Consider the following 26,054-nt stretch of genomic DNA (forward strand, 5'->3'; position numbering starts at 1 on the left):
CGGCCCCGCCCCGCGCGCCGCGGGTGACGTCACCGTCCGAGGCGGGCGCGCCGCGGCCCTGGCGTCGCCCAGCCCGCTGTTGACCCCGCTGTTGACCCTGGGCGCGGGGGTGGGTCGCGGACGGCCTTTGCGTTTTTCACTTTTATTAAAATGCCCTCATTAAAGATAAATGCCCTTAAGCCTATTAAGAGATGTGCAGCCGCACTCTTGAAAACGGGAGCGGAGTTAGGATGTCAGGGCTTGGGAATATGTGGTCTTCAGAGAAGCCATAGAGAAACCTCGTATGTTGATCGTGAAAGCGGGACAGTATGGCGCTCCGGAAAGCGAATTAAAAGTTTGAAATCGGTGTTCTAGGGCACCGTCAGTGCCAGAGACCTGCACTTGCGCCGCCTTCTCCCGGCCCTAGAAGGTGTCAGATAACTTAAATATTTGACATTCTGATGGGAATGGGACAGATCTGTTTCTAGCTGTTATTTTATTGATATTTTTATGGGGGGAGGTAGTTAGGTTTACTTATTTAATTATATATTTGGTTTTTCAATGCAGGTACTGGGGAATGAGCCCAGGACCTCGTGCATGCTAAGCATGCGCTCTACCACTCGAACTATACCTTCCCCATTCTGTTACTTTAAATGGGTTCATCCTGTTGCACCAAATTAATGTACAACTGTATAAATTTCAGAAATTGATGTTTTGAGTTAGGTTCAGGTTTTTACTACTACTAAGAATGACACTAAACTGCTCCTTGCAGTGTAGTATGTGGTTAAACCCACCGTCTTTGAGGCTGGGCAGATTTAGACTAGCGTAGGGGCTGTGTTCATTTGTCCCTAGATACAGTTGTCAGAGGAAATACAGGATGGCCTAAAATTTGAATTTCAAGTAAAAAAAAAAGTCCCATGAAATATGTGGAAATTACTTACACTAAAATTCAAATTTACCAGGGCATCTTGTACTTTTATTGGCCTGATCTGGCAACCCCAGCCCTGGATGAGTCCTCACCTTACTTCTCTCCGCTATAAAATGGCAATAACAGTAGGAACTGTCTTGTAGTTGTGTGGATGAAATGAGATAATCTACGCAGAGTACTTACTGGGGGTATGAAACATGAAGAGAGCTTAGTGTTAGGTCTTGTTTCATATCAGTGTGTTTTAGGACAAATTCTTCAAAGTATGCTTTCTTTACAGAATTCCCAGGCTAATTTAAGGCTTGTTTGAGCTTTTGGTCATAACAAAAACTGTGTTTTGTGAAAAGCCTTGAGCAGGTGAGCAGATACTTTTCAACTAGCTTGAGAACATAAGTCAGATTTTAAAATTTCTGTACAAAAACAAAAAATTGCCATCTACAGGCAAGTGTGGACTTCTTTTCTATCACACCAAATACTTGGATGTTGATTCTGATTTGTTTTCTATTCAAGTCAACTGAAACAATATTCAAGAGGAGATTGTTTAAGCAACGTTCTACATCATTTCTAAGACTTATTCATGTTATCTCATGCCTGAGCTAAATTACATTTTTAAAAAAAAAAGGAAACCTAAGACTTAATATTAGACCCATGGCTCCAAGGAAAAGAACACTTCTTTTTCCTTTGGCAGAGCTCATATTTACAACATCCTTCTTTATGCTTACCAAAAAATATGTATGTATAGCCTCAGATTTGAAAACCAGGAAAAAGTTAACTTCAAGAAGATTCTCTGTATTTATACTACAATTCTTTTTCCCTTGGCTACAGAATTTTCTATTTTATATTTTACTCTAATTTTAATAGGTTCATGGGTTTATTACAATCAGTTTCTTATTATTTTCTAGAAGCAGGTAAGGTATAAATATGGGCCAAGAATATAATCATAATGTGGCAATTATTTTGTGTTGCCAGATTGACTTTCAAAGGCCCATTCAAGTTACCCTGGCCATCTGTAATATGAGCACATTTTTTCCCAGGTCTTTCTAAGAACAGGTTTTATAGAGTATTTTGCCCAATACATGGGTATAAAGAAATGATAAATGGGTTCTTTTTTTCTTTACGTTGTATATATTAGCCCAAGAACACAAGTTCCATGAAAGGAGGGATTTTGCCTGTTCCATTGTCTGCTGTATCCCAGCACCCAGAAGGACACCTGGCCTGAGGTGACTGTTCAGTTGTTGATTGAATGAGCATAACAGACGAGTTAAGTTGTTTCCTGTTGTCACAAGTGAGCTGGTATTTTCTCCAGCAGAGGCTCTGTTTAGTGATCCTACCTAAAGCACCCTCCTTTTTACTCCTTGCAGTGTGCTCCTTCCCTCATTTTCTCATTCTTTTCCTTTGGTGAATTAGTTCTATTTCATCTTTCCAGCCACCTTCACCAGGATGAACCCCTCTAACCTGAAAGGAGTACGTTAGCCATCTGGGAGTGTGTCCACACAGGAAACAGGTCCCCACATAGATGCTGGTGGTACAGATACAGATCCACGAAGTGTCAGGAGAGCTGCAGGCCAGAGCCACGGGAGGGAGCAGACATGAGAAAGACACAAATCAGAAGCAGGGAAGAGGGGAATGTCTCCGGTTAACTGAAGGGCCGACAAGAACAAACAGGGAGGCTGGTTTTGAGACCTGGACGGGGACACCCAGGCAAGTGACTGGACATCAGGAACCAGGAACCCAACCAAGCAGTGTGTCAGGGCCAGAATCTACCCTGGCGGCAAGAAAGGAGCTCAGTACAGCTGAGCCGAAGTTGGTATGGACCAACCAAGGCTCTCTGAGAACGTCTTTCTGGGGAGATCACCAGCCCAGGTCACCTCACCGGCCCAGGTCACCTGTCTGGCATAGGAACTGAGTCGGCAAAGAGAGGAGCAGCCCTTATGTTACCGAACAAAAGTTCACATGCCCAACGCGCAGTGAGGCCAAACAAACCAAAACGTCAGCGTTTGGAGCAGGGAAAGGCTTATTGCAGGGCCGAGCAAGGAGGACTGGCGGCTCATGCTTGAAGAACCCGAACTCCCCAGTGGTTTGGGGGGTTTTTATAGGCAAAATTTGGGGTGGACTGGGGGTCTGCAGGGTGTGTGTTTCTCTTCTAATTGGTTGGTAACAAGGCAGCATTCCAGAAACCTTGTGCTCAGCCTGAAGTTAGCACCCACCACCTGGGTGGGGGTCTTAGTCCTTGCAGAAGAACCCAAAGATATTATTATGTCTATTCCTTGAGGAGGAACCAGGACCCTGCCCCAAGGCTGCAGTAGGTTTTCCTGACTGTTCCTCCCGGTCTCTGCATTCCCTCCCTTCTCTGATTAGCAAGTCTTTGAATCTACCCTTTGGAACTCAGGGGAGGTCACAGAGGTTGAATGAAGTCTATTTCTTATAAACAAGAAACAGGGGACACAGAAAGGATTTGTACCAGGGAGGACCCCACAGGGTCCTGCTGTGTTAGTAGGACCAAGCGAGTTTGGGAAATAATTGGAGATAACACACTTTATCTCCATCAACTGCATGATAATCTTAACTGTGTGACAGCATTAATGTCAAGGTCTTGCCACCCTAGAAATTTAGTGGCAGATGAATAACAGAGTCCTCAGAGCTGTCATTAAAGGAGGAAAGAAAAGGCGCTTGTGTTGTAGACCCGTTCTGGTTGTATTTTTTACTGTATTTCACGATGTTCCAAACTTGTCCTCTTCTCTATATTGAAGGACTAGGGGACTTTTTAACCCTTTATTAATGACGATTGGTTTTCCTTTCATCAGTTTTACTCAGCTATCTCCAATTCTGGGAAGACAGTATCCAAATACCACTGAAATGACTTGCAACCCAATCGTTTCCTTAATTCAACACGCTCACTAATGTTTCCATAGTCAAGAGATTTTAGATCAGGTCTTCGTAAAAAAAACTGCTCCTAAATGGAAATAAAGAGTCATTTCATTAAAACAAGCAAATATTTGGAGATCAAATCATGACATCTAACGTAGCAGTATATATTTTCATCATCTGATCCACAACAAAACAACAACAGCAAAAAAAAAACCTTTCCTTTGTTCAGGGAGGGCAGACACGTAGGACCTGGGACTCACTCCCCCACACATATTCACAGTATGTGCTGTGACAGACATGATGAAAGTACTGCGGAGGTGAAGCCAGAAGGAAGGGGGCAGGACACTGCCGTGAAAGGAATGACACAGCACTTAGCACCAAGATGGCAGAAGAGTCAACTCCCAGTAGGCCCAAGATGGTGGGAGATTCGACCTCCAGTGGACCTTGAATTTCATTACACACGTTGTAATGTATTAGCATAGTAAATGACCCAGAGCTAACCATGAGAGATCAAAGAGAGGGCAATGGCCCAACTCCTAGGAATCCCAGCCCCTTCCCCAAAGTAGTTGGAATAATCCTCTCACTTGTTAGCATGTAAAAACTAGCAACACCGAGTCACGCTCTCTCTCTTGCCTTCAGAGACAGCCCGAACTCTGTCTGTGGAGTGTGTATCTGCCTTTACTTCAACCCCTCTCCTCCTCAGTGTGCATCTCTAAATAAATCTACTTTTACTCAACTATGGCCCACTCTTGAATTCTTTTCTGCGAGAAGCCAAGGACCCTCTCTTGGTGGGGTGCGTCCCAGGGACTTGCCTGGGACCTGGGACATGGCCATTTTCTCGCCCCACAGTCTTTCCTGTATCGGAGGGACTTAGGAAGTCTAGATTCTTCTTCTCAAGAGCCCAAGAATCACAGCCATGCATTGTAGTCTGTCCCCTTTCTCCTACTCTTAGTGGTACTCAAGGACAGGATCCCTGTCTCCCAGGTCCCAATAGACACGCCCATGGTTTCAGAAATGGGGGGATGGTTGGTGGCCAAGGGCAAATAGACTCTGGAGAAAGACAGTCTGGCTTCAATTTCTGACCCTGCTATTTATTGATAACATGACCTTGGCCCCTAGCCTTGTGAGATGGTTGTGAGGACTGAACACTTCATATGTGCAAAGCTCTTAGGAGATTAAGGCTGGATCATAGTGTCATGTCAGTGTCAGCCATTACTTTCCTTGATGTTGCCAAACTGTTTTCCAAGGTGAGTTTGTAACAGTTAACACTCCCACCCACGGTGTCTGAGAATTCCTGTGCTTGCCAATTTGGTCCTATCAGATGTTAAAAATTTTTGCCAATTTAGGTGGCTTTGTAGAAAGCTCCTATTGAGGTTTTAATTCATATTGTCCTGATTACTAAAGAAATTGAGTATTACTACTTTTATAATTTAAATTAATAAAGAAATATTAGAGCAAGACCAAGACATACAATATCACAGAGAGCTTCTTACATATTTCTACCCATGTATCTGAAATGAGGTCTTGTTGTGACTGTCATTGTTTGTTTGAACATGGATTCTGGATGGACAACTTTCAAATTAAAATGGAGCCACAGCTATATGTTCTCTGTGCATTCTTTTTTTTTTTTTAATGGAGGTACTAGGACCCGAACCCAGGACCTTGTACATGCGTTCTACCACTGAGCTGTACCCAACCCCCTCTCTGTGCTTTCTAAAGGTCCTGGCAAGGGGCTTAAACCACAGGGAGCTACGCAAATAGGCCTGGCTTTGATGTAGAAATGCCTGCCTGTTAGAGAAAAAAGGTACTGGAGAGTCTTGTGTGGTCCCCAGAGCAGTAGAAGGCACATCACTTGGGACCTTAGTAGTGAAAGAAGAGAATCTAAAAATTTGTCTATGGGAGCAGGGGCTGTGAGAGGTGTTTGCTGCAGAGGGGCAATCTTTGGAGGAGGGAAATAGATCTGGGAAAACCAAAAAAAAACCTTGTGTTGGTTGATTTCCTTCTGAAAAACCTGAGTTTTCCTAGAGACTAAAATAGAAGACTAAGGTGTAAGTAGAGCCGCTCGGAATGAACTCACTGAGAAGAGGGTCTGGGAAGGGGTGGAGGAGTGGGCGAAGGGGTACCCCATTTCAAGGACAACTGAGAAAAGGATAAAAACTGGTATCTGGAAAGGCAGTACATGGCTTCTTTTGAGCCAGTTCCTCTCTGTACTCCCACTCATCTTTCCAAACCAGGGACACATCCTTCACCTTGTAGTCATCCAGCCAAACGTGCACCACCCTGAGGTTGTTAAATGCCAAGGCTTTTGCAACTTCAGTTTGATTTGTGATGTGTTGCTTAACCACATGTCCTACTCGAGAGCAGGGGATTATTAAGAGCTGGCCTCCACACATCCAGATCTAGACAGAAGAAAAACAGAAAACTTATTCATGTCTGTTTGCTAGGAACAGGCAACTGCTGAATTTTTTTGCTGCAATCATACTTGCATGACTCTTTCGGTTACTCCAATTCAGTGATTCTCGCAGGGGCCCCAGACCGGCAGCATCAGCATCACTCAGGAACTTAGAAAAGTAAATCCCTGGGCTGCCCAGACCTACTGAATTGGGAACTGCGGGCGTGAAGACCCAGTAATCGGTATTTTAACTAACTCTTTAGGTGGCCCTGATCATTCTGGTACACGCTTCACTTTGGGAACTGCTGTCCTGATAGAACAAAGTCATAGATCCCAGTTTTGTAGATGTTATTATTATTGTTGTTGCTATTGTTGTTGTTGTTCCTGGAGGAGGAGGAAGAGGCGGAGTAGCCCACCTAGAGTGGGTACAACGCAGTGGTTCAGAGCGCTGACTCTGGGGCTGCTACGAGCTGTGTGATCTGGGGCAAGTTAGTGAAGTTACTTCACCTATTTGTGTCTCAGTTTCCTCACCCATGAAATGAGAATAATAACGGTACCTACCCACAGGATTGTTGGGAGCGTGAGATAATCTGATGCATGTAAAGTGCTTAGTTCATGTTCTGTAAACTGAGAGTGTGTCTGTGCTGCAGTGGAGTGCAGTGGACTGCAGGCCTGCCCACGCATGCTTCTCATTCCTATATGCACACTTCTGTGCAATTAACTCTGTACTTCATTCCATTGAAAAGTGAGGTTTACTTCTTCATTCCTTGAATCTCTTGGCCTTGTGATTTGCTTTGGCCAATAGGACATTAACAAATGTGATGCAGACAGATGCTTGAAAAGTGCCTGCAGCACTTTGGACTTGCCTTCTCTTGCTGCTCTTGGGAACCTGGTGACCAGTCGCTGTTAATAAGCCTCCCTAGCCTCCCTGATAATGAGAGATAAATGGCCTAGTGGTCACCACTGCCCCGGCTACCATTGGGCCAACGTCCAGGCATGTGATGAGACCATTCTAGACCAGCCAGCACCAGCTGAGACTCTAGATGAACACAGATGTGTAAGCAACACAGTAGAAATCAGCCATCCTGGCTATGACCAGCAGAAACACTTTAGCAACACAGTGAATTACAAGGAATAACACTTATCTGTTGTTTTAAGACACAATGAGAATAGTCTGTTACACAGCAAAAGCTAACTGATACATGAGGGAACATTTTTCTCTTAACCAGTTTTACTCATTAAGTAAATAAGACCTCCATCCACTTAGTTGATCATTCCAGAAACTTGGCGTGACATATTGACTCAGCAAATTTTATCTCACTTACTATCCCTCATCATGGGGCAGAGGACATTTCTCTGATACTCTGACTTTGGGCTTGTCCATTCCACATGCTTTGGTCCATGGAATGTGAGTGGGCAAGAGGCATGCAGAGGCTTCCAACAAGCCGTGTGGTTTGGCTTGACTTTTGTGTCCTTGCCCATCAACATGAGAAGCATACACCCTGAGTTGCTACTAGAATGACAAGTAGAACTGACCAAACTCAGAGAGCAGAGCCCAGCCCCGCCAGTGTAAATTCCAGGGCAGAGCCACTCCAGCCACCTACAGACATATGAAAGAAAAGATACATGCTGATTGTCCTAGGCTCCTCAGTTTTGAGCTGGTTGGTAACAAGCATCATTGTGGCATTAGCTGGCTGATAACTGGATGACAATGCCACCCCTTCCCTCAACATCCACCTAGCTGGCCAGTCTCCAGGTTCTGTCCATTCTACTTGTAAATATGCCTGGAATCTGTCCTGTTCTTTCCATCTCCATTGTCACCCTTTGTCCCTGTTATTGCAAGAAACTCCTGGTCTGCCCACTTACCCTCCACTGTGTCAGTCTCCACACACTGCCCTACCTAAGCTGTACCTGTGGCATTCCACTGCACGTAAGATACACCTAAATCCTTACAGGGCCCTGCAGAGTCCCGCCCTGTCTCTCTCTCCAGCCTTTTCTTGCCATTCTCTCTTCACTCACTGGGGTCCAGACTCACTGGCCTTCTCCATTGGCACATATGGGTGGGGAGGCTGTCTACTTTCTGATTCGGGGGCAGAAACAGGGGCATTACTGAGTAGCTCTTTACTCTTTTTCTGGAATCTGCATTTGTGAGGGGGAAGCAGGGATGCGTCTTGCAACAAAGCCGGGGTTTCTCAGTCCCTTCCACTGGCCTCAGTTTTGGGGGTGCCTCCCAGATTTAAGCTGCCTATTTAACTTAATTTCTAGTGCAGTCTCATCTTTTCCAGTCTCTATTAATAAATCTATTACTAGAAAGCTGGGAGAGGCTGCTGGCCAGATGCCATTTGAAATTAGAACTCCAGGGCAGCTGCAGGGTAAACAGAAGGGAACAAACACTGGCTGAAGGCATTGTGCACATGGCCTCAGTGACAGCACACAGCAACATGGGAGGGTATGCATTGCTCTGATCATTTACACAAGAGGCCTCTTAGTCCTGAGTGGTTCAACCACTCAGCGAATAGTTTTCAACCACTTCTTACCGAGTCAACGTACTAGGTGCTGAGGACACATTTTGAATGAATCAGACCCTGTCCCAGCCCTCACAGAGCTTAGAGCTGATGGGAACATGCAATTGGCAGGGCTCAGCACAAAATAAAAGTGGAGTCTCAGGTTCAAAAATTATCAAAAATTTCAAGACGGCAAGAGCAGAGCATTAAACCATGTCGGGGGTGGGGGAATCCTTCTAAACGTGGTACCACGTGCAACCACACAGGCTGCATATCTACACAGCCTGCCCTGCACAAACAGACAAGAGACAGCTGCAATATAGCACAGTAAGTGCTGTAACAGGTGAAGCACGCACAGGAGGAGAACGGACCCCAGACGTGTGTGTGCGTGGGGGGGGGGGGCACACGCGCGCGTGTACGCAGAGAGGAAAGGAGGACGAGGTCAAGAAAATCTTCCTGAATAAATTACATCAAAGCTTTAACTATGGACTATGGCGGTGGGGGAAGAGGAAAGTGGACAGAGACAAGCAGTGATTTAGGGGTAGAACTGACCAGATACGGTGAGGTGAACGTGGGGCATGAGAGGGAAAGGGAGCCCGAGGAGGTTCTCAGCGGTGGTTGAGTGGGGTGTGTGCAGGTGAGTGGCGGGGCAGGGAGGGGGTGCACATCGTCCACTCAGAGAGGGAATGTGGGTTTAGCACACCTGTGGGACATTCAAACGACGGTAACTTGTAGGCAATTGGACACACAAGTTTACGACTCAGGGGAAGGATTGGGGAAGGTGCCAGAACTGGTGTCATCAGCGTCCATTAAGTCACTAGAATGCGACGGAGGTAAGGTTATTGAGAAGGTGGAACGAGATGAGAAAGCAACTTGGAGAAACTTCTTAGGGGTGGAAATTCTGAGCAGATGGGCCAAGAAAAGTAACCCTGTGAGGCAGCGGAGACACATGGTCCGAGCAGGGGGCCGGATGCTGAGGAGCTTGGCTAATTCTTCATTGTGCAGACAGAGGAGAATCTAATTCACCCTTTGTCTCTTGCCAGCAATGTGGTTTGCTTTCAAATCACAGCATCTAAGGGGATTCAGCAACCTTGGACCAAATCTAAGCTGGCATCAATGTCCTCTAAGAGTAGGGCAGGGACCTGGCTCCTGGAGCAGTGATCTTGCCCCTTTCGGGGACACCAGGATGAAACACAGGTCCTGGGCAATGGAGCTAGCCACAGCACAGCTGTCTGCTGTCTCAGGGAAATGGAAATGCCAATCTGAAGCCTGGTCATGAGATGTAATCTGAGGTCAGGAGTGAGGCTGTAGCTCCATGGGCACCTAGCAAATCACCACTTTCCATGAGCAATGATAACACTGAGCTCAGGGCAACTAAAATTCAGAGCCTTGGAGGCTTCCAATAGATTGCCAGCCTCAGAGAAAAGTGACTTAGAAACAGGGTAAACCCGAGCTGGTGGGGTGGGGAATCACGTGACCTGAAGGTGAGTAGAACATATGAGGCAGGAAGCGATGGGTTTGGGGCACACTACGCATGAGGTCTGTGAATTTGGACAAGTTACTCTACCTCTCTGTGCCTCAGCTTCCCCATTAAAAAAAGGAGATGATGGTGGTCGCTACCTCACAGGTTTATTGTGAGGATTAAATGAGTTCATGCCTGTTCATGCAGATGACTTCAGAGAGTATAAAACACAGATGGCAAAATTTAAAGTAGAACAGTATTGGCTGTCATTTATTTAGTCAAACATAAAATGCTATTTATGATAAACGTCTGAATAGTTCTACCTCAGTATTTTCTTCAGGCTCCTCCTCCAGGAATATCTGCTTTGTACCTGGTTCTCTAACCCAATTATTCCATTAAGTCTTTATAAAATCCAGAGAATGTGTGTGTGTGTGTGTGTGTGTATTTATTCCTATTTAACAGGTGAGAAAACTGAGAACTAGAAAAATGAATGACTTGCCAAGGATCACGCAGCAAGGAAGTGGTAGAGCTGGGACTCAACTTAACGTCTAATGTGCAGTGTTCTAGTATCATAGGATTTTCTAAAAAGCTAATAAATCTGTTCCTTTTGTTGAGATATAATTTATACACCATGAGAAATTCACCCTTGTAACATCTACAACACAGTGATTTTCAGTATTCTCACAAGGTTGTGCAACCATCACCACCATCTACTTCTAGAACATTTTTCTCACCCCCCAAAAAACCTGGTACCCGTTAGCAGTCGCTCTTCTCCCCTAGCCCCTGGCAACTACTCATTTACTTTCTGGTTCTATGGATTTGCTTAGTCTAGACATTTCATATGACTGGACTCACATAAGTATATGGCCTTTTGTGTCTGGCTTCTTTCATTTACCATAACGTTTTCAAGTTTTACACACGCTGTAGCAAGTATCTCAGGATTTAAGAGTTAGGAAGGGGGAAGATATGCTTAGCATACACAAGGTCCTGGGCTCAAGCCCCAGTACCTCCATTACAAAAGATGAATAAATAAACCTAATTATCTCCCCGTCCCTAAATAAATAAATAAATAAATAGGTAGATAGATAGATAGATAGATAGGCAGATAAATTTTAAGAAAAGAGTTAGACATCTTCAACCCAATCCTCTCACTTTATGGATGGAAACACTGAGACCTAAGATAGCCCATATACTTAGTGGCACCCAAGACCCCTACCTCCTAATCCTGTTTTTTTCCCCATCTTGTTACAACTACCAAGACAATCAGTATAATAAAAAAAAAAGATCCCACAAATAGATTAAAAATATTATATTAATCTGACATACCATATATTAGAAATAACATATGGTAAGAAAATCTGAAATTTTATTAAAGGTTTTCAATTTCTGCAAGGAGTCCCGTAAATCATTTATTTCACGTGGCACGTGAATGAACCAGAGGCTTGTGTGGGAAACAGGGAAGAATTGCCACAGCAAATTACATGACTTAAAGTTAGATTTTACTTTCTATGCACAAAGTTAATGATTTAAAACACAAAGTTTGAATTACCCGGAGTGAAATTTCCATGTTTTCGCCTCCCCAGAGATTCATGCCCTTGTCATACTGTCCAAGTTCATAAAAATAATGCCTATTTATAGCAAAAATTCCTCCAGCCATTGCTGGTGACCTAAAAAGGACGCACAAATATTTAATTGATTCCACTAATTCAGTCATTACAGATTTTTGCCAAAATTAGACTTAATATACTCAAAGACTTAACATTCTTAAAAGCTAGAAAACACCCATATTAACTAATACTAACATTATCTTAATAGACTGTAAGTATGTAAAATTACTAAGTTAAAACCATAACTACCAAAAAGTAGGCAGCAATAGCTTTTTCTAAGCTCTCACCAAATTTTGTAAGCAATCAATTCTAAATGTTGTCTTGGTGATAGGGAAAATTATTTTCAGTACATGAGTTTCCTGTGGGAGTGGTGATTGAATCGGGTAGCGGAGTTTAGAGATCTTCCTTTCTAAAGGCATTAAGTGAATTGTCATTTTTACTTCTGGGAAAACCATCATGTTAGAAAGCATCTTTCTTTTGTCCACCAATAAATAACAGGGTCCAATAATACCAAACTAAGTAGCTTGAAAAGAATTATATATTCATTCATTCATTTGTTTCAAATAGTATATATAAAGCAACTATGATGTGTTAGGGATAAGTTAGTTAATCAAAAGGCCAAGGTGGAAGTAGCGACCCTAGTTAGAGGTTGTTGCAGTGGTCCCAGAGAAACACAATAGAATCTTGGATTAAGGAGAGAGCCATGAAGGAGGTAAGATGTGGCTAAATTCCATATATATTTTGAAGATGGAAACAGCAGATTTACTACAGATAGGCTGCAGGGAGTCAGAGGAAGAGAAGGGTCAAGGCTGACTCCCAAGTTTTTGACCTGGGTAGCCTGGAAGATAGAGTTACCATGCACTGCAGTGGGGGATGCCATGCTTGGAATTACTTTTGGTGGAAGATTCAGTTTGGGACATATTTGAGACGTCTACTCAGCATCCAAGAGGAGATGCGAGTGGGCAGTCAGATAGATGAGTCTGGTGTCCTGAGAGAGGTCATAGCTGGAAGTATAGATCTGGGGGTCATCGGTATAAGATGGATGAGAATCACTCTGAGAGGGAAGAGGGGTGAGGAGGACAAAGAGACCTCGGAACGTCAACCATGAGAGGTCAGGGAGAGGAGGAAGAATCAGCAAAGGGAATGGGAGGGAACAACCCATGAGGTAGGAGGAAGACCAGGGGGCTGGGGTGGTCTGGAGGCAAGGGAAGAACACATGTCAAAGAGAAGGGAGAAGCCAGCAGCATGGAACGTTATCCTAAAGGCAATGGAAAAACAGTGAGTGAGATTTGGGACATGTGCAAAGTGAGGTTTCAAGAAAATGTAGCAAAAGAGAGATTGGAATGAGGGGGAGGGGCCTGTAGGCCAGACTGTCCTTCATGGTGTAGCGTCTAAGCCTGAGGCAGTGACAGCCTGGGCCATGAAGACTGTCAGAAAGATGGACAGATGTGATGTGAGAGTCATCACAAAAAATGGATCTCCTGGAATTGGTTAATCACCAGATTAGAGAAGGCAATGGGAAAGTTGGAAAATGGCGATACAGCGTTCACATGGGGTCATGCTTGATGGCTGCATAATATTCCATCATGGTTGTAGCATAAAGTATCACCTAACGTCCCAATTATTCCTTCCAATTCTTAGACAGTGTTCATTTCTTCCTTGAATTAGGAGGCCAGGTTGCTTACTAAACGTAGGGGTTCAGGGCAGGGGCAGACATCAGGACTAAGGGAAATAATAAAGTTTTAGAGTATGCACTTCAGGGAATGAGCGCAAAGGGGATGCTGAGCAGCATGAGCCTGGAGACCACCAACGTGCAGAAGCACCAGTTCACATCTCTTAAAGGAACAAAGGAAATGGCTGGTGGAACTGAGCCAGAGGTGGAGAATTGCAGGGCTCCTGTGGCAGCAGCACAGCACGTCGGGGAGTTGACGGGACTGGTGGGAAGAGAATTCACAGATGAGAGTCTAGACCACAGGAGCAGAAAGAAAACCACGAAGGGGTAAAAGGAGAAATCAAAGAACTGGAGATATTGATGATATCCAAGGGTGGGGGTGGGGGAGCAGAGCAGGCAAAAGCTAGGAGGGTCCTAGGATGTGACCAGAAAAAGGGATACCTGGTCATTTGGAAGATAAAAGATCCAGGATATGGCTGTAGAAATAACATCAAATAGCTAACATTTATGTACACTTATTATAGACCGATATTGCCCTAAGCTCTGAAATAGGGCATTGAATCCTCATTAACATCCCTGTGAAGCATTGCCATTTTCCAGACTTACAGATAAAGAACAAGGTGCAGAGAGGTTAAGTAAGTCATGAGAGATCACACAGCTCTAGCTAAATTAGAAGAGAGGCAAAGATCAAGGACTTGCTAGGCGATGGTGTTAGAAAATATACTCAGGTGCTTGGTGAAACAAAGCGGTTAACAGTCAAAGAAGAGAAGTGAGCCTGGTGTCAAAGTTATCAGTAAATGTGGGGAGTGACCTGGAGGGAGTCTCTTGAGAAACAACCTCATAAAAGCAGTTAGAAGTCACAACATTCAAATTGTTCTCACATTTAGAAACACATTTTCCAAGACTAATAATCTAGGAAAATCACATTCATCTCAACCTATAAAATTGTAGATGGAAGACTTGAATAAATATACGAATTTGGCAAAGACATCTACTTCTCGGCTATCCACAGTGCCAGTGTTTTGTTCATTGATCAACATGCCACTTGTAACTTGAGAACCAAGTCCACATTCTAAAGACGGACCTCTGAAATCAGAGGGATACTGACCACGGTGGGACCCTGAACTGAGGTGATATGCTCATTTTCAACTGAAGAAACAAAGCCTACCAAATTCGATTATTATAGACTTTTAGAAACAAGATAAATAATTAACAATTTCCCTTCATTAAGCTCGAGAAATCGAAGTAATAATCTCTGGAAGCTTCTCCCCTCCCCCTCCCAATACATACATGCTATTTTCCATTACGAAGAAATCTCACCGGATAGGTCTAGTAGGTCCTTCTGGTCCATTCAGCTCGTAAGAGAAAATAAGATCCCACTTAAATTGCAGGTGCCAGTTGAAAGCTCCCCTCACTACAGGAGAGGGCTTGTATTCCAGGGTCATATCGTCAATGACATCGATCAGAGGACACACGACCACTTTGGGGTCCTTGTCAATGGCATGCAGCAAGGGCTCCAGCCATGCTTTGTTCACCTCGCAGTGGCTGTCCAGGAACACCAGAACGTCCCCTGGGGAGGCAAGAACAGGTCCATGTCAGCGCACGAGGATGAAACACCGGGTAACGCAAGTCAAAGTTCAATGCAGCAAGCAGCTGTTCAGCACTTACTGTGTGTTTGGCTATAAGGTGCTTTCAGCTTCACTGGGAGGAGACAAGAAACACATACTTTATTTTGCACCAAAAATACAGGACATCATGTGCCACCAATATTCAGAAGAAACTGGTGAACTGTGGGCTGGAGAGTAGTTTGGGGAAGACTCTAAAGAAGCAGATGGAACTGAGCTGGCCTTCAGTTTAAAAGCATCATTTTACGTCAGCCTTGATTGATCAAGTCAATTTAGCAAACGTTACTGCAAGAAAACCTTCTTTGGTATTTAGTTTGGTGCTTGGGATGTGAAGATGTATAATTATTTTTGCTCTTGAGTTCAAGATTTAATGAGGGTCCATTCTGCTTAGAGAACACAGGAACCCTTGGCATGGCCAAAAGGAAACATACATGTTATTAAACTACAGTAGTTGGTCTCAATTGGGAGGGACCTCAAAGTGCAGGTGCAGAGTTTAGACTTTTTCTTGTAGCCAACATATATAGGGAAATTATAGGAAAAGTGTGAGAAACATCCTATGTTGATATCAGAAGACTTAGTATTGTTAAAATGGTAATAATCTGCCAAATTGATCTACAGGTTCAACTCAATCCTTACCAAAATCCTAGCTGGCTCTTTTTACAGAAATTGATCCTAAAACTCATATGGAAAGGCCAGGGGCCCAAATTAGCTCAAACAATTTTGATAAAGGACAAAGTTGAAGGACTTCTTGATGTCAAAGCTTACTAAAAGGCTATGATAATCAAGACAGGATGATATTGGCAGAACGGTAGATATAGACCAAATGTATAGAATCGAGGATATAGAGATTAACCAAGCATCTATGGTTAATTGATTTTCAACAAGGGTGCCAAGACCACTCAATGAGGCAAGAATCATTTCTTCAGTAAATATTCTGAGACAACCAGATGTCAGCATGAAAATAATGAAGTTGGACCCCTTATCTCACACCAAACACAAATATTAAATCAAAAGAATCACAGACCTAAAATGGCAAGAGGTGAAATTATAAAACTCTGGACCTTGGGTTAGGTAATGGTTTCTTAGGTATGACACCAAAACTACAAGCAACAAAAGAAAAAAGTAGATAAACTGGACTGCAGCAAAACTAAAAACTTCTGTGCTTAAACGAACACCATCAAGAAAGTGAAAATAAAATTCACAAAATGGGAGAAATTATTTACAAGTCACATGTTGGATCAAGGACTTGTACCCAGAATATATAATGAACCCTTACAACTCAATAATAAAAAAAACTTAATTTAAAAAATGGGTAATAGACATTTGAATAGACATTTCTCCAAACAAGATATAGAAATGGCCTAAGCACGTGAAAAGGTGCTCAACATCACTTGTCGTTAGGGAAATGCTAATCAAAATCACAATGACATATCACTTCACACCCACTAGGGTGGCAATAATCAAAAAGACAATGGCAAGCGTTGGTGAGACTGTGGAGAAATTGGAACCCTTGTTCATCATTGATGGGAATATAAAATGTTACAGCCACTTGCAAAAATTACTTGGCAGTTCCTCAACAATTAAACATAAAGTTACCAAATGCCCCAACAATTCTACTTCTAGGTGTACACATACCCAGGAGAAACGAAACCCAGGTTCACACAAAATCTTGTACATTAATGTTCACAGCAGCATTATTCCTAATAGTAAAAAAGTGGCAACAACTCAAATGTCCATCAATGGATGAATGGATAAACAAAATGTGGCATAACCACACAATGGAATATTATTTGGCTATAAAATAGTTACACAACCTTGGAATATACTAAAAAAACATTGCATTGTACACTTTCAGTGAGTGAATTGTGTGATGTGTGAATTGTGACTCAATAAAACTGTTAAAATCATTAGGAAAGAAAGAGTCATATTGGAAAGAAAGAGTACATCTTCCAAATCTTACTATAAAATACAACTAGTATTCTTATATACAATTCACAACAGAATTTTAAATCATTAAAAATGACATAACCTTTATCCCTCAGCTCAAATCACTGGTTTCTTATCTATCCATCCAAAACCATGTGCACAGGTCTCAGCAAATGTTCACATGTATTTGTTCTACCAATTCCTAGAATAAGCAGGACTGGGGGAAAGCAACTTAATTTTTGCTCCTTTAAATCTGTAGGGAGGAATGGTCCTTTCCCTGCCGTGGGTTACAAACCAGAGCAGGCCCCAAGACTTCTCTGCTAACTCTTAGGTTAAGTGAAAAGTCTTACAGACACTTGAAGTTTAAAACAGTCTTCAGTTCAGCAATTAGAATTTCCAGTCCCATGTTGCAGTCAAAACTTCCCTGACTGCAGAACAGGCCATCATCCCTTCCCCACAACTAGGTCACCCTGTGGGACCATCACTTGCCTTTGGATTAAGCCTTCTTATCTCTTGTTTACTGGTCTCCTTCCCCAGATTACTCCGTGTGGTTTCTGACTTCACTGAAGCCAAAGTAGAGTGAGAGGAAAGCTGTGAATGGGGCAGGGAGGTTCTTCCTTGGTAAGATAGCAGGGTGCTCTCTGAGCTGACTCCTTCTTTTAGGGTGTGGCTGCCACAGCAATTTTGAGGACCCCTCCTCCCATCCTCGGTTGTCTCTTACCTGCAGTTCCCCAAAACTGGGCAAATGCATTCTATTCCACTGGTCCAGACTCCCACCTCAGCAGTTTAGGAACCTGTGTCCTACCTCTGGCTCCTCCTCTCCTGACACCTGTCCATCCTTCTAGATAGTCCCAATGATCAAAGACGATCTTTATCACTGTCTTATCGCCCATTGCCTGAGCAAGTTCCCTCACCAGCACAGATGCTAACACAGAAGCAAGCATCCTTGGTTGTGCCCCTAGCCACAGCCCTTCTTTCGCCCTTTTGATTCCCAGGCAAGAAGCCAACTTCAGTTCACTTCTCCTCACCCCCAGGATGCTTTTGGTTTTGTTGTATTGATATCTGACAACTAGCTGAGCCCCCAGTATAGGAAATTCGTATCAAGTCCCTCTCATCAGGCTTTTAGCAAGCAGCTTTCTCCAAAAACCATCTCTAATTCTAACAATCTAACTCAGTGTAGCTGAGTTCTTTTATTGCTTCTCAGAGATCTCTTTTGAAATTTCTTTATGGCAGTGTGTCTGACAACTCACTTTGGAATATAACATCTGTTGTCTTCGTGCCTCAACCAAAACTGAGCTAAAAAGAGTCCCATTTTTTAAAACCACATATAGTTTTTCTTACTGTTGGCAGCACACACGCTGTTCAACACTTTGCATTTTTCACTTAAAATAGCTTCTACAATATTACATAACATCAACATTTTAAGATCATGTTGGCTAATTTGATAGGTGAAAAATAACATCTGGTTCTCCAAAGAAGATATACAAATGGCCAGCAAGCATAGGAAAAGATGCTCGACATCATTAGTCATTAAGGAAATGCAATTAAAAACACAGTGACTTACCGCTTCCTATCTACCAGGATGGCTGGAATTAAAACAAAAAAGGCAGGAAAGTGGTGGAGGGGATAGCTCAGTGGTAGAGGGCATGCTCAGCACACACGAGTTCATGGGTTCAATCCCCAGTACCTCCATTAATAAAGATAAAGATCCTGTTGTTTATGGATATAGTTCAGTGGATATAGCCAAGCATGCACAAGGTCCTGGGTTCAATCCTCAGTGCCCCCTTTAAGGGAAAAATTTTTTTTAAGAAGAGGCATTTATTTTTCAATGGAGGTACTGGGGGTTGAACCCAGAGACCTCTACATGCTAAGCATGTGCGCTACCACTGAGCTAGGTCCTCCCTCCGATCATCTGTAGCTTATCTGCTTATCTCAACCATGTCTTCCCAGATTAAACCAATTTCTCAGAGCCTAAAATAAGTGAAGGGCTTGAGGTCCAATCTGCCTGATGAAGGATCTCTCCCATTCTTCCTTCCCCAAAATATCTGTGGAATGTTCAAATGGGTTGCTCACTGAAGTTAAGAGTCAGGAGCTACATTCTCCATCTTTCCCTGAGTAGAAGCTTGCTTTCTGCTTGCCTGTAGCAATATTTTTGCACATTTCTCTGGGGATTGTGGTTTGCAAGTTTTGTTACTCTATTTTTAAGAAACAACAAATGCTGTATCAATCTCACTCAATATATTCAGTCTCTTTCTCCTCTTACTTTATTTTCTGCTTTTCTTTAGCTTCTACACTTTTAAATATAGCTCATTCTATTTTAATTTATTTTAAATAACTTATTAAAATATTCTTGATTTGGTCTCCAAAGCAATCATGTTTCCTTTCTTAAAAAAAAAATTTATTGAAGTGTAATTGACCTACAACACTATGTTAGTTCCAGGTGCACAGAATAGTTATTTGCTATTTCTATGCATTACAAAATAATCACCATGATAAATCTAGTTACCATTTTTTACCATGCAAGATATTTACAATGTTATTGACTATATTCCCCATGCTGTACATTTCATTTCCGTGACTAATTTATTTTGTGTAAAGCAATCACTTTTTAAGGTCTTAAATATTTTTATTTCTGTTCACCTATATATTAAACCTATATATTATGTTATTGCTGTATCTTTTAAATTTTTTGTATTGATGTTTCAGAATGTAGTCTGCAAAATCTAGTTTGGGGGGATTTATAGAGAATCTCTTTGTGCTTAAGTGTATGATCAACTTTTGTAAAATATCCAAGCACTTCCATTTAATTCACACTATAAATCTGTCAAACATAGCCATTTGGATCTTGTAAAAAAACAATTCAAGCGACTATGCTATTTGAATTTCTCATTTTTGTTGGTTGCTACATTTCCACGACCTGGTGGTGTGAAGATACTGTTTAACTGCAATGGAAATAAGAAGGCGTGGGTTTGAGTCCTGAATTATGTGACCTGGAGCAGGTCTCCGATCTCTGGGGGAGATTAGCTTCTTTAACTGGGAAGTAAGGATGGTGAGTTCTAAAATCTCCAAGAGACTTCCCACCATGAATGCTCTAAATTTTCATGACTTTTGCCCTGTATTTCTCCTAGTTTCATTTTATGTATTTTATCATTTTGAAGCCTATAAATTAAATATTTGTTTTACTTATTTATCTGTACTAATTGTTTTATACTAAGCATTTGTTTAATGCGTTAAAAAGTGTTCATAATTATCTCATTCTCCCCGATGGAATTTTCCACCCAGTAGCAGTCATTTTCCGTCCCGTCCAAGGGCACAGCACACAGTCCATCACAACTGTCTCAGCTACTGCAGGTTAATGGTGACTTCACTAGTCACGTGGGCAGTACCGCCAACACAGTCCAGTTGACAGGTAGCAAACATTATGAAAAAAATCAATCTGAGTAAGGATGATAGTGAGGGGCTTGCTATTTTGAACAGGGTGATTTCGAAAGGCCTCTCTGATACAGGGACATTTAAACAGAGCGCTGAACAAGGTGAAGTAACCAGCCATGCAGGTATCTGGAAGACCATTCCCAGGGAGGGGGGTAAGCATGTGCAAAGGCTCTGAGACAGGAGTACAGCTGGTGTGTTAAAGCTGGCTGCTATTATAATAAAACTCCAAAATTTATCAAGGCTCAAATGCAGTGGAAGTTTATTTCTACTCATTTAGTAGCCCAAGGCAGGTGTTCCTGACCAAAGAGAAGCTCTCCCCTACGGGGCCACTCAGGGACACAGGTGGAGGGAGTGTGCCGCTGGGACCTCCCATCAAGGGAACCTGCTGAGGGATCTCAGGCAGCACTCACGCCAAGGCCACGCCCTCCCTGGGCTCCTGGACAATGACTAGGCACATTGTGTGTGTGTAGGGGGCCCGAGATGGGGGAGAACTCAAGCTGGGCCATTTGGGCCCAATACTGGACTTCTCCAATGGGAGGGTCTTTGCTCTGGAGCTCCCCACCAGCCCAAACGAGTCCTTCTCGGGGCCACACAGCAGGCTGGAGGGCTTTCAACCTTCCCTTCCTTCCCTCTCTCCCTCCAGAGATGTCAGGCCAGAAGCTTCTGGTCCACACTCCTTCCTCTTCCCTGTGTCCTTCACAGACATTTCTCTGTCAACACTCCTCCAGTTTCATCTGCCTCTGCTTCCCATCCTGGCTTCAGAGTCCCCCCCCAGGGTAGGCAGCTGCACCCCAGTGCCACTCTCTCCATAAAGTCTTGCTTGCCTAGCTCCTTTACAGGCATGGTCCCAGGAGCACCCCAGGGGGTTCCCTGCATGTTCAACTCCATCCCAGAGTCTGTAGCTGGGAGAACTTATCCCATAACAGGAGGCTGACATTACAGTCCCTGCCAAAGAATATCTTCTATTTGAAATAACAAATTGACGTTTTGAAGCAGAATACCTTCAGCGTCAAAAGCGGATTAAAGACTTGTATGGCTGAAATATATTCTTTTGCTTCTGCCAGTGGAGACACGGAGGGTCCCCGTGAGGATGACTTCTGCAAGGGCAGGAAGCTCTCTGACACAGACGCAGGGTCAGGTCCCAAAGGAAACGTTCGTACCTGAAGCATGTGACGCTCCAACCAGCCTTGCTCGCATCAATCCCTCTCTCTTTTTGTTTCGTATTATTTTAATCTTTCCCCGAAAAATTTCCAGGTGGTAGTCTAGTTTCTCCTTCAGATCATCTGGAAAAACAAAAAAACCATCACTGGACAATTTAGAACTATAACTACATAAACTAAAACAATGTCTCATGATTTTGACTGACTCCTAAAAACTATGCTTATTCCACAGAAGTTTTCTAACTTTAAAAGAAAATGTTATCCTATGTAAGGAAGGAAGAGAATGAAAAGTGATTCAGCATTGACATCAACCGTAAATATTCTTCTCTTTCTAGTGAGATGCCTCTATTTTAACTCATCACTGTTAAAATTTTAATAGAAAAAGCATGAGTTATGTTGCTTTGTTAGTTTATTACCAACAACTGTGCTAATTTGGTAGTAACTACCAGGCAGGTCATCACACCCACTTGAGTCTCAGTTTCCTCATTGGCGAGAATGGAGACCCACCGTATTCCTTGCAGCACTGCAGGGAGAGGAAGAAATACATCACTCGGCACAGAGCCTGGTACCTAGCAGCCACTCAATCTTCGGAGGTTAACATGATGGTGATAAATGAGGCTAGACTCCGGTGAGACGGATACAGGTGCCTCAGAGGTTCCTAAATCCTAGGAGTCTGGATGAGGAAGCTGGGGATCCTTGGCAGAAGGAGAGATCTCCTTCCTTGTCTTTAAAGAGTGCCAGAGCCCTGCTCAGAGGCAGACCGCAGGCTGCACAGCCTCCCTTGCAGGGCAGGGGCAGCATCCCAGCTCAGATGTCTGCCAACACCTCCCTCACATCCAGGATACAGAGGAGCTCTGCGAGGCAGACCTGGGAGGAGACAGGCACGCCAGAGGCAGGCATCGCTGACGTCAAGTGGAGGGTTGGGGTTTTTCGGAAGGTGGTCAGGTTGTTGGCTTGTAGTCGAGAGGGATCAGGGATGTGAGGAGGGTGGACAGTAGCAGGTCGGCTCTGGACATGCTTCTGCTGCAACTCAGCGGGGGCCCCCGACCCCTGCGATCCCAAGTTGAGGGATTTCATCAGTGATGCCTACTGGTGTCACCTGGAAAAGACTAGCTACAGTTCAAAAAAGTCCTCCTTAGTTTGAGATTTACAAATATAAACTGCTATATGTAAAAATAGATAAAAAAACAGATTTTTTCTGTACAGCACAGGGAACTGTACTCAGTATCCTGTAATAACCATTAATGAAAAAGAATATGAAAAGGAATATATGTATGTATAGGTATGACCGGGACATTACTCTGTACACCAGAAACTGACACACTGTAACTGATTGTACTTCAATTAAAAATAAATAAATAAACAAAAAAGTCTTCCTAGAGCCTACACGAAATCACCGTGGATTAAAGCAGAAATCTATCGGTCCTGAGCTCCATCAGAACACAGAACACCCATTTCCGGCGTTTCCTGTGTCCGAGGCTCTGTGTGGGAGGGACCAAGACTAAGCTCCTTGGTGGGGCAGGTGAAAGCGCCACCGCCCAGGGGGCCGTGGGTCGAGGAGAGGTGGAGGGTCTGGGCCGGCAACACACTCGTATCTCAGCCATCAGCAGTGATTCCCCTGATGCCTAAAGGACCTATGAACAAGTGACCAGGTATGTCTCTGAACTCAGTGGCATAGTTCTGAAAGGCCGGGGGGAGGTGTCCTCTGGTCATCCTGGAACTGCATCTTCACAGCAGGATTCCTTATCCTTCCACGTGAGAAGTTAGAATTCCACAGTCTAGCAAAGATCCCACCGGTTCCCTGCTCATGGCTTTGCTGGGGACTTCGTGCCTCACGTGTGGCCAGATGTGTTGCTCAGTGTACTGATCAGACAAGGAAACTGACCATTCCTCCATACCCCCTCTAGTGCACAAGACTAGAAATAAACAGGACTGTATCCCTCTGATTGGGGGGGCTCCCGTGGAAATGACATATGCAATAGTGCCTGGCCAGTGAGTAAAATTCCTAAATGGAGCTGGCATTACAGTGAGTTACACTATACTGTTTTTTTGGTGGTAGTATAGTCTGGTTACAATGTTGGGCCAATTTCTGGTGTACGGCACAATGTTTCAGTCATACATGTACATACGTACATTCCTTCTCATGTTCTTTTTCATTATAGGTCACTACAAGATATTGAATATGGTTCCTTGTGCTATATAGAAGAAACTTGTTGTGTATCTATTTTATATACAGTAGTCAGCATCTGCAAATCTTGAACTCCCAATTTATCCCTCCCCACCCCTCTTCCCCCCTGGTAACCATAAGTTTGTTTTCTATGTCTGTGAGTCTGCTTCTGTTTTGTAAATAAGTTCGTGTCTTTTTTTTTTTTCTTCAGATTCCACATATGAGTGATCTCAGATGGTATTTTTCTTCCTCTTTGTCTTACTTCACTCAGAATGACATTCTCCAGGTCCATCCACGTTGCTGCAAATGGCATTATTTTATTCTTTTTTATGGCTGTACACGCCACTTTTGAGTTGATGCACCTCCAGTCAATTCCCCGAGGGTGAATCTCCCGGGACGTCTTCTTGTCTTCCCCTGCCCATTCTCCTTCCTACTGTTTCTCCTCCTCTTTTTCTGTCCCAGACAATGGTGGGCAGACCCACAGTGGACTAGGTACACAGTTAGATACCTATCCAATATGGATACATTGCTTCCGTGAGAAATGGACCCCTCAGGGACCTGCAGGCTCCAAAGATCTTATCCCTAATCTGGGTCCTTCAGGTTTGTAATTAAGTTGTAAAATAGACAACTAATTTCAAGTGCTAAATATAGTTAATCAGATTTTGTACCAGTGTCACAGTTCTTTAGAGCCAGTGAACATGGGTGAATAAGCCTTTAAGTGTAGCCGGTCTGATGAGAATTCTTTCATGTAAAGCATCTGGATTGTGTCATTCCTCTGCATTAAGCCTTAAAATTATTCCCCGTTTTCTCCAAATAAAATTCAAACAATGCCTGCATGAGCGGTTGCCGTTTTATGTCTCTGGTTTCATGTGCACCCTCTCCTTCCTAAATGCTGTTCTCATACACAATCTACATAAAGAACTCTTCCAAACACACCATGTTTTCTCTTGCCTCTGGGTCTTTATAATGCCATTTCCTCAGCTTCCTTATAATACTATTTCCTGCCTCTCCATCTTTAGGAACCCAACTCACCCTGCAGACTTCAATTTATGTATGTATGTATCTACGTATGTATGCATGTATGTATGTATGTATACTCATATAAACTTTATTTATTTACATTTTTTAAATTTATTTTTTTTTATTGAAGTACCATCAGTTACAATGTGTCAGTTTCTGGTGTACAGCACAATGTCCCAGGCGTGCTTATACATACATATATTCATTTTAGTATTTTCTTCATTAAAGGTTATTACAAGATATTGAACATAGTTCCTTGTGCTATACAGCAGAAACTTTTTTAAAATCTATTTTTATACATAGTGGCTAACATTTACAAATCTCAAACTCCCAACTTTATCCCTTCCCACCCCCTTTTCCCCCATAACCATGATTGTTACTACCAGACTTCAATTTAAAGATGTCAGTTCTTGAATATCATCTATGATCTCTAAAGACCAGCTTGCCCCTACATTTATCTTATCAAAGCATTTGCCACACCCCATGAGGACAGGGACCAGCTCTCACACCTCCACCAGTGCACCTAGCACCTGGTACAGTGCCTGCCTCAACACCCACCAAAAATGTTCTTTGTATAAAATAACTCAAGTGCCGTCAGAGATAGCACTGCCTTGGAAGTAGATTAACTGGATACTGGCATTTGGGGAACTTACCATATTCACTCATGTCATCTACCAGGATAATTTCTTCAAGGATATGATGTGGAGTGAGGCTCATAACACTGGACACTGTCCGCATCAAGGCATTAAATTCTTCATTGTGGAAGCAAATGATGATGCTGGCAGTGGGGAGGGTGACTGGGTACTGTTTTCGATGACACCTGCAGGCAGAAGTAAGGGAAGAAAATGATTGGTCTAAAAGCCTTAGATGTTCTGGGGGCTCATTCAGATACCTTTCCTTATTCACATTTCTTCCTCTCCATTTCTTTGATGATCATAACAAGCTGACAGCTACACATAAAAAACAAACATTGAGATACAAAAATGTCTTCAAACTTCTTACATTGTTCTAATATTTTCTAAATCATTCCCTTCTTAATACCAGTAAAGAGTAGTAGTAATTGCTTTTTCCTGAGAGCCCATTTTGGTACTAGTTCTATTTTGAACATAGTATAAACACAAATTATACCTATATTTTTGTTTTTATTATAAAAATGAGTTCATAAACTTATACATATCGAAAGGTTCAAATTAACTTGACTGTACTATCTTCAAAGAAAATCCATGTGCTATTCTTACATTTGTGTAGTCTGTTGCAACAAAGAAATGTAGTGGATATGGTGTAATTAAATTTCTTCCAAGGATTTGACAAAAAT

General features: G+C 43.0%; 1 protein-coding gene across 2 annotated transcripts in view; it reads right to left on the minus strand.

Annotated features, from left to right (window-relative positions):
- Positions 1 to 3,590: 3,590 nt before the first annotated feature.
- The window catches only part of LOC105067031 (polypeptide N-acetylgalactosaminyltransferase like 5), a 94,849-nt gene continuing 72,385 nt past the window's right edge, over positions 3,591 to 26,054 (minus strand). Inside the window, exons 10-15 of one of the 2 annotated variants that reach the window (XM_045514860.2) lie at positions 25,393 to 25,559; positions 21,553 to 21,675; positions 14,730 to 14,979; positions 11,680 to 11,797; positions 6,022 to 6,171; positions 3,591 to 3,857 (exon numbers count right to left, since the gene is read on the minus strand). In XM_045514860.2, coding sequence (XP_045370816.1) covers positions 3,711 to 3,857; positions 6,022 to 6,171; positions 11,680 to 11,797; positions 14,730 to 14,979; positions 21,553 to 21,675; positions 25,393 to 25,559 — 955 coding nt within the window. In that variant the 3' untranslated portion in view covers positions 3,591 to 3,710. Of the gene's footprint in view, positions 3,858 to 6,021; positions 6,172 to 11,679; positions 11,798 to 14,729; positions 14,980 to 21,552; positions 21,676 to 22,059; positions 22,612 to 25,392; positions 25,560 to 26,054 lie in introns of those variants that run through there. The other variant, XM_045514862.2, reaches the window with a different exon arrangement.

Source organism: Camelus bactrianus, chromosome 7 (assembly GCF_048773025.1).
Source record: "Camelus bactrianus isolate YW-2024 breed Bactrian camel chromosome 7, ASM4877302v1, whole genome shotgun sequence".
Lineage (NCBI taxonomy): Eukaryota > Metazoa > Chordata > Mammalia > Artiodactyla > Camelidae > Camelus > Camelus bactrianus.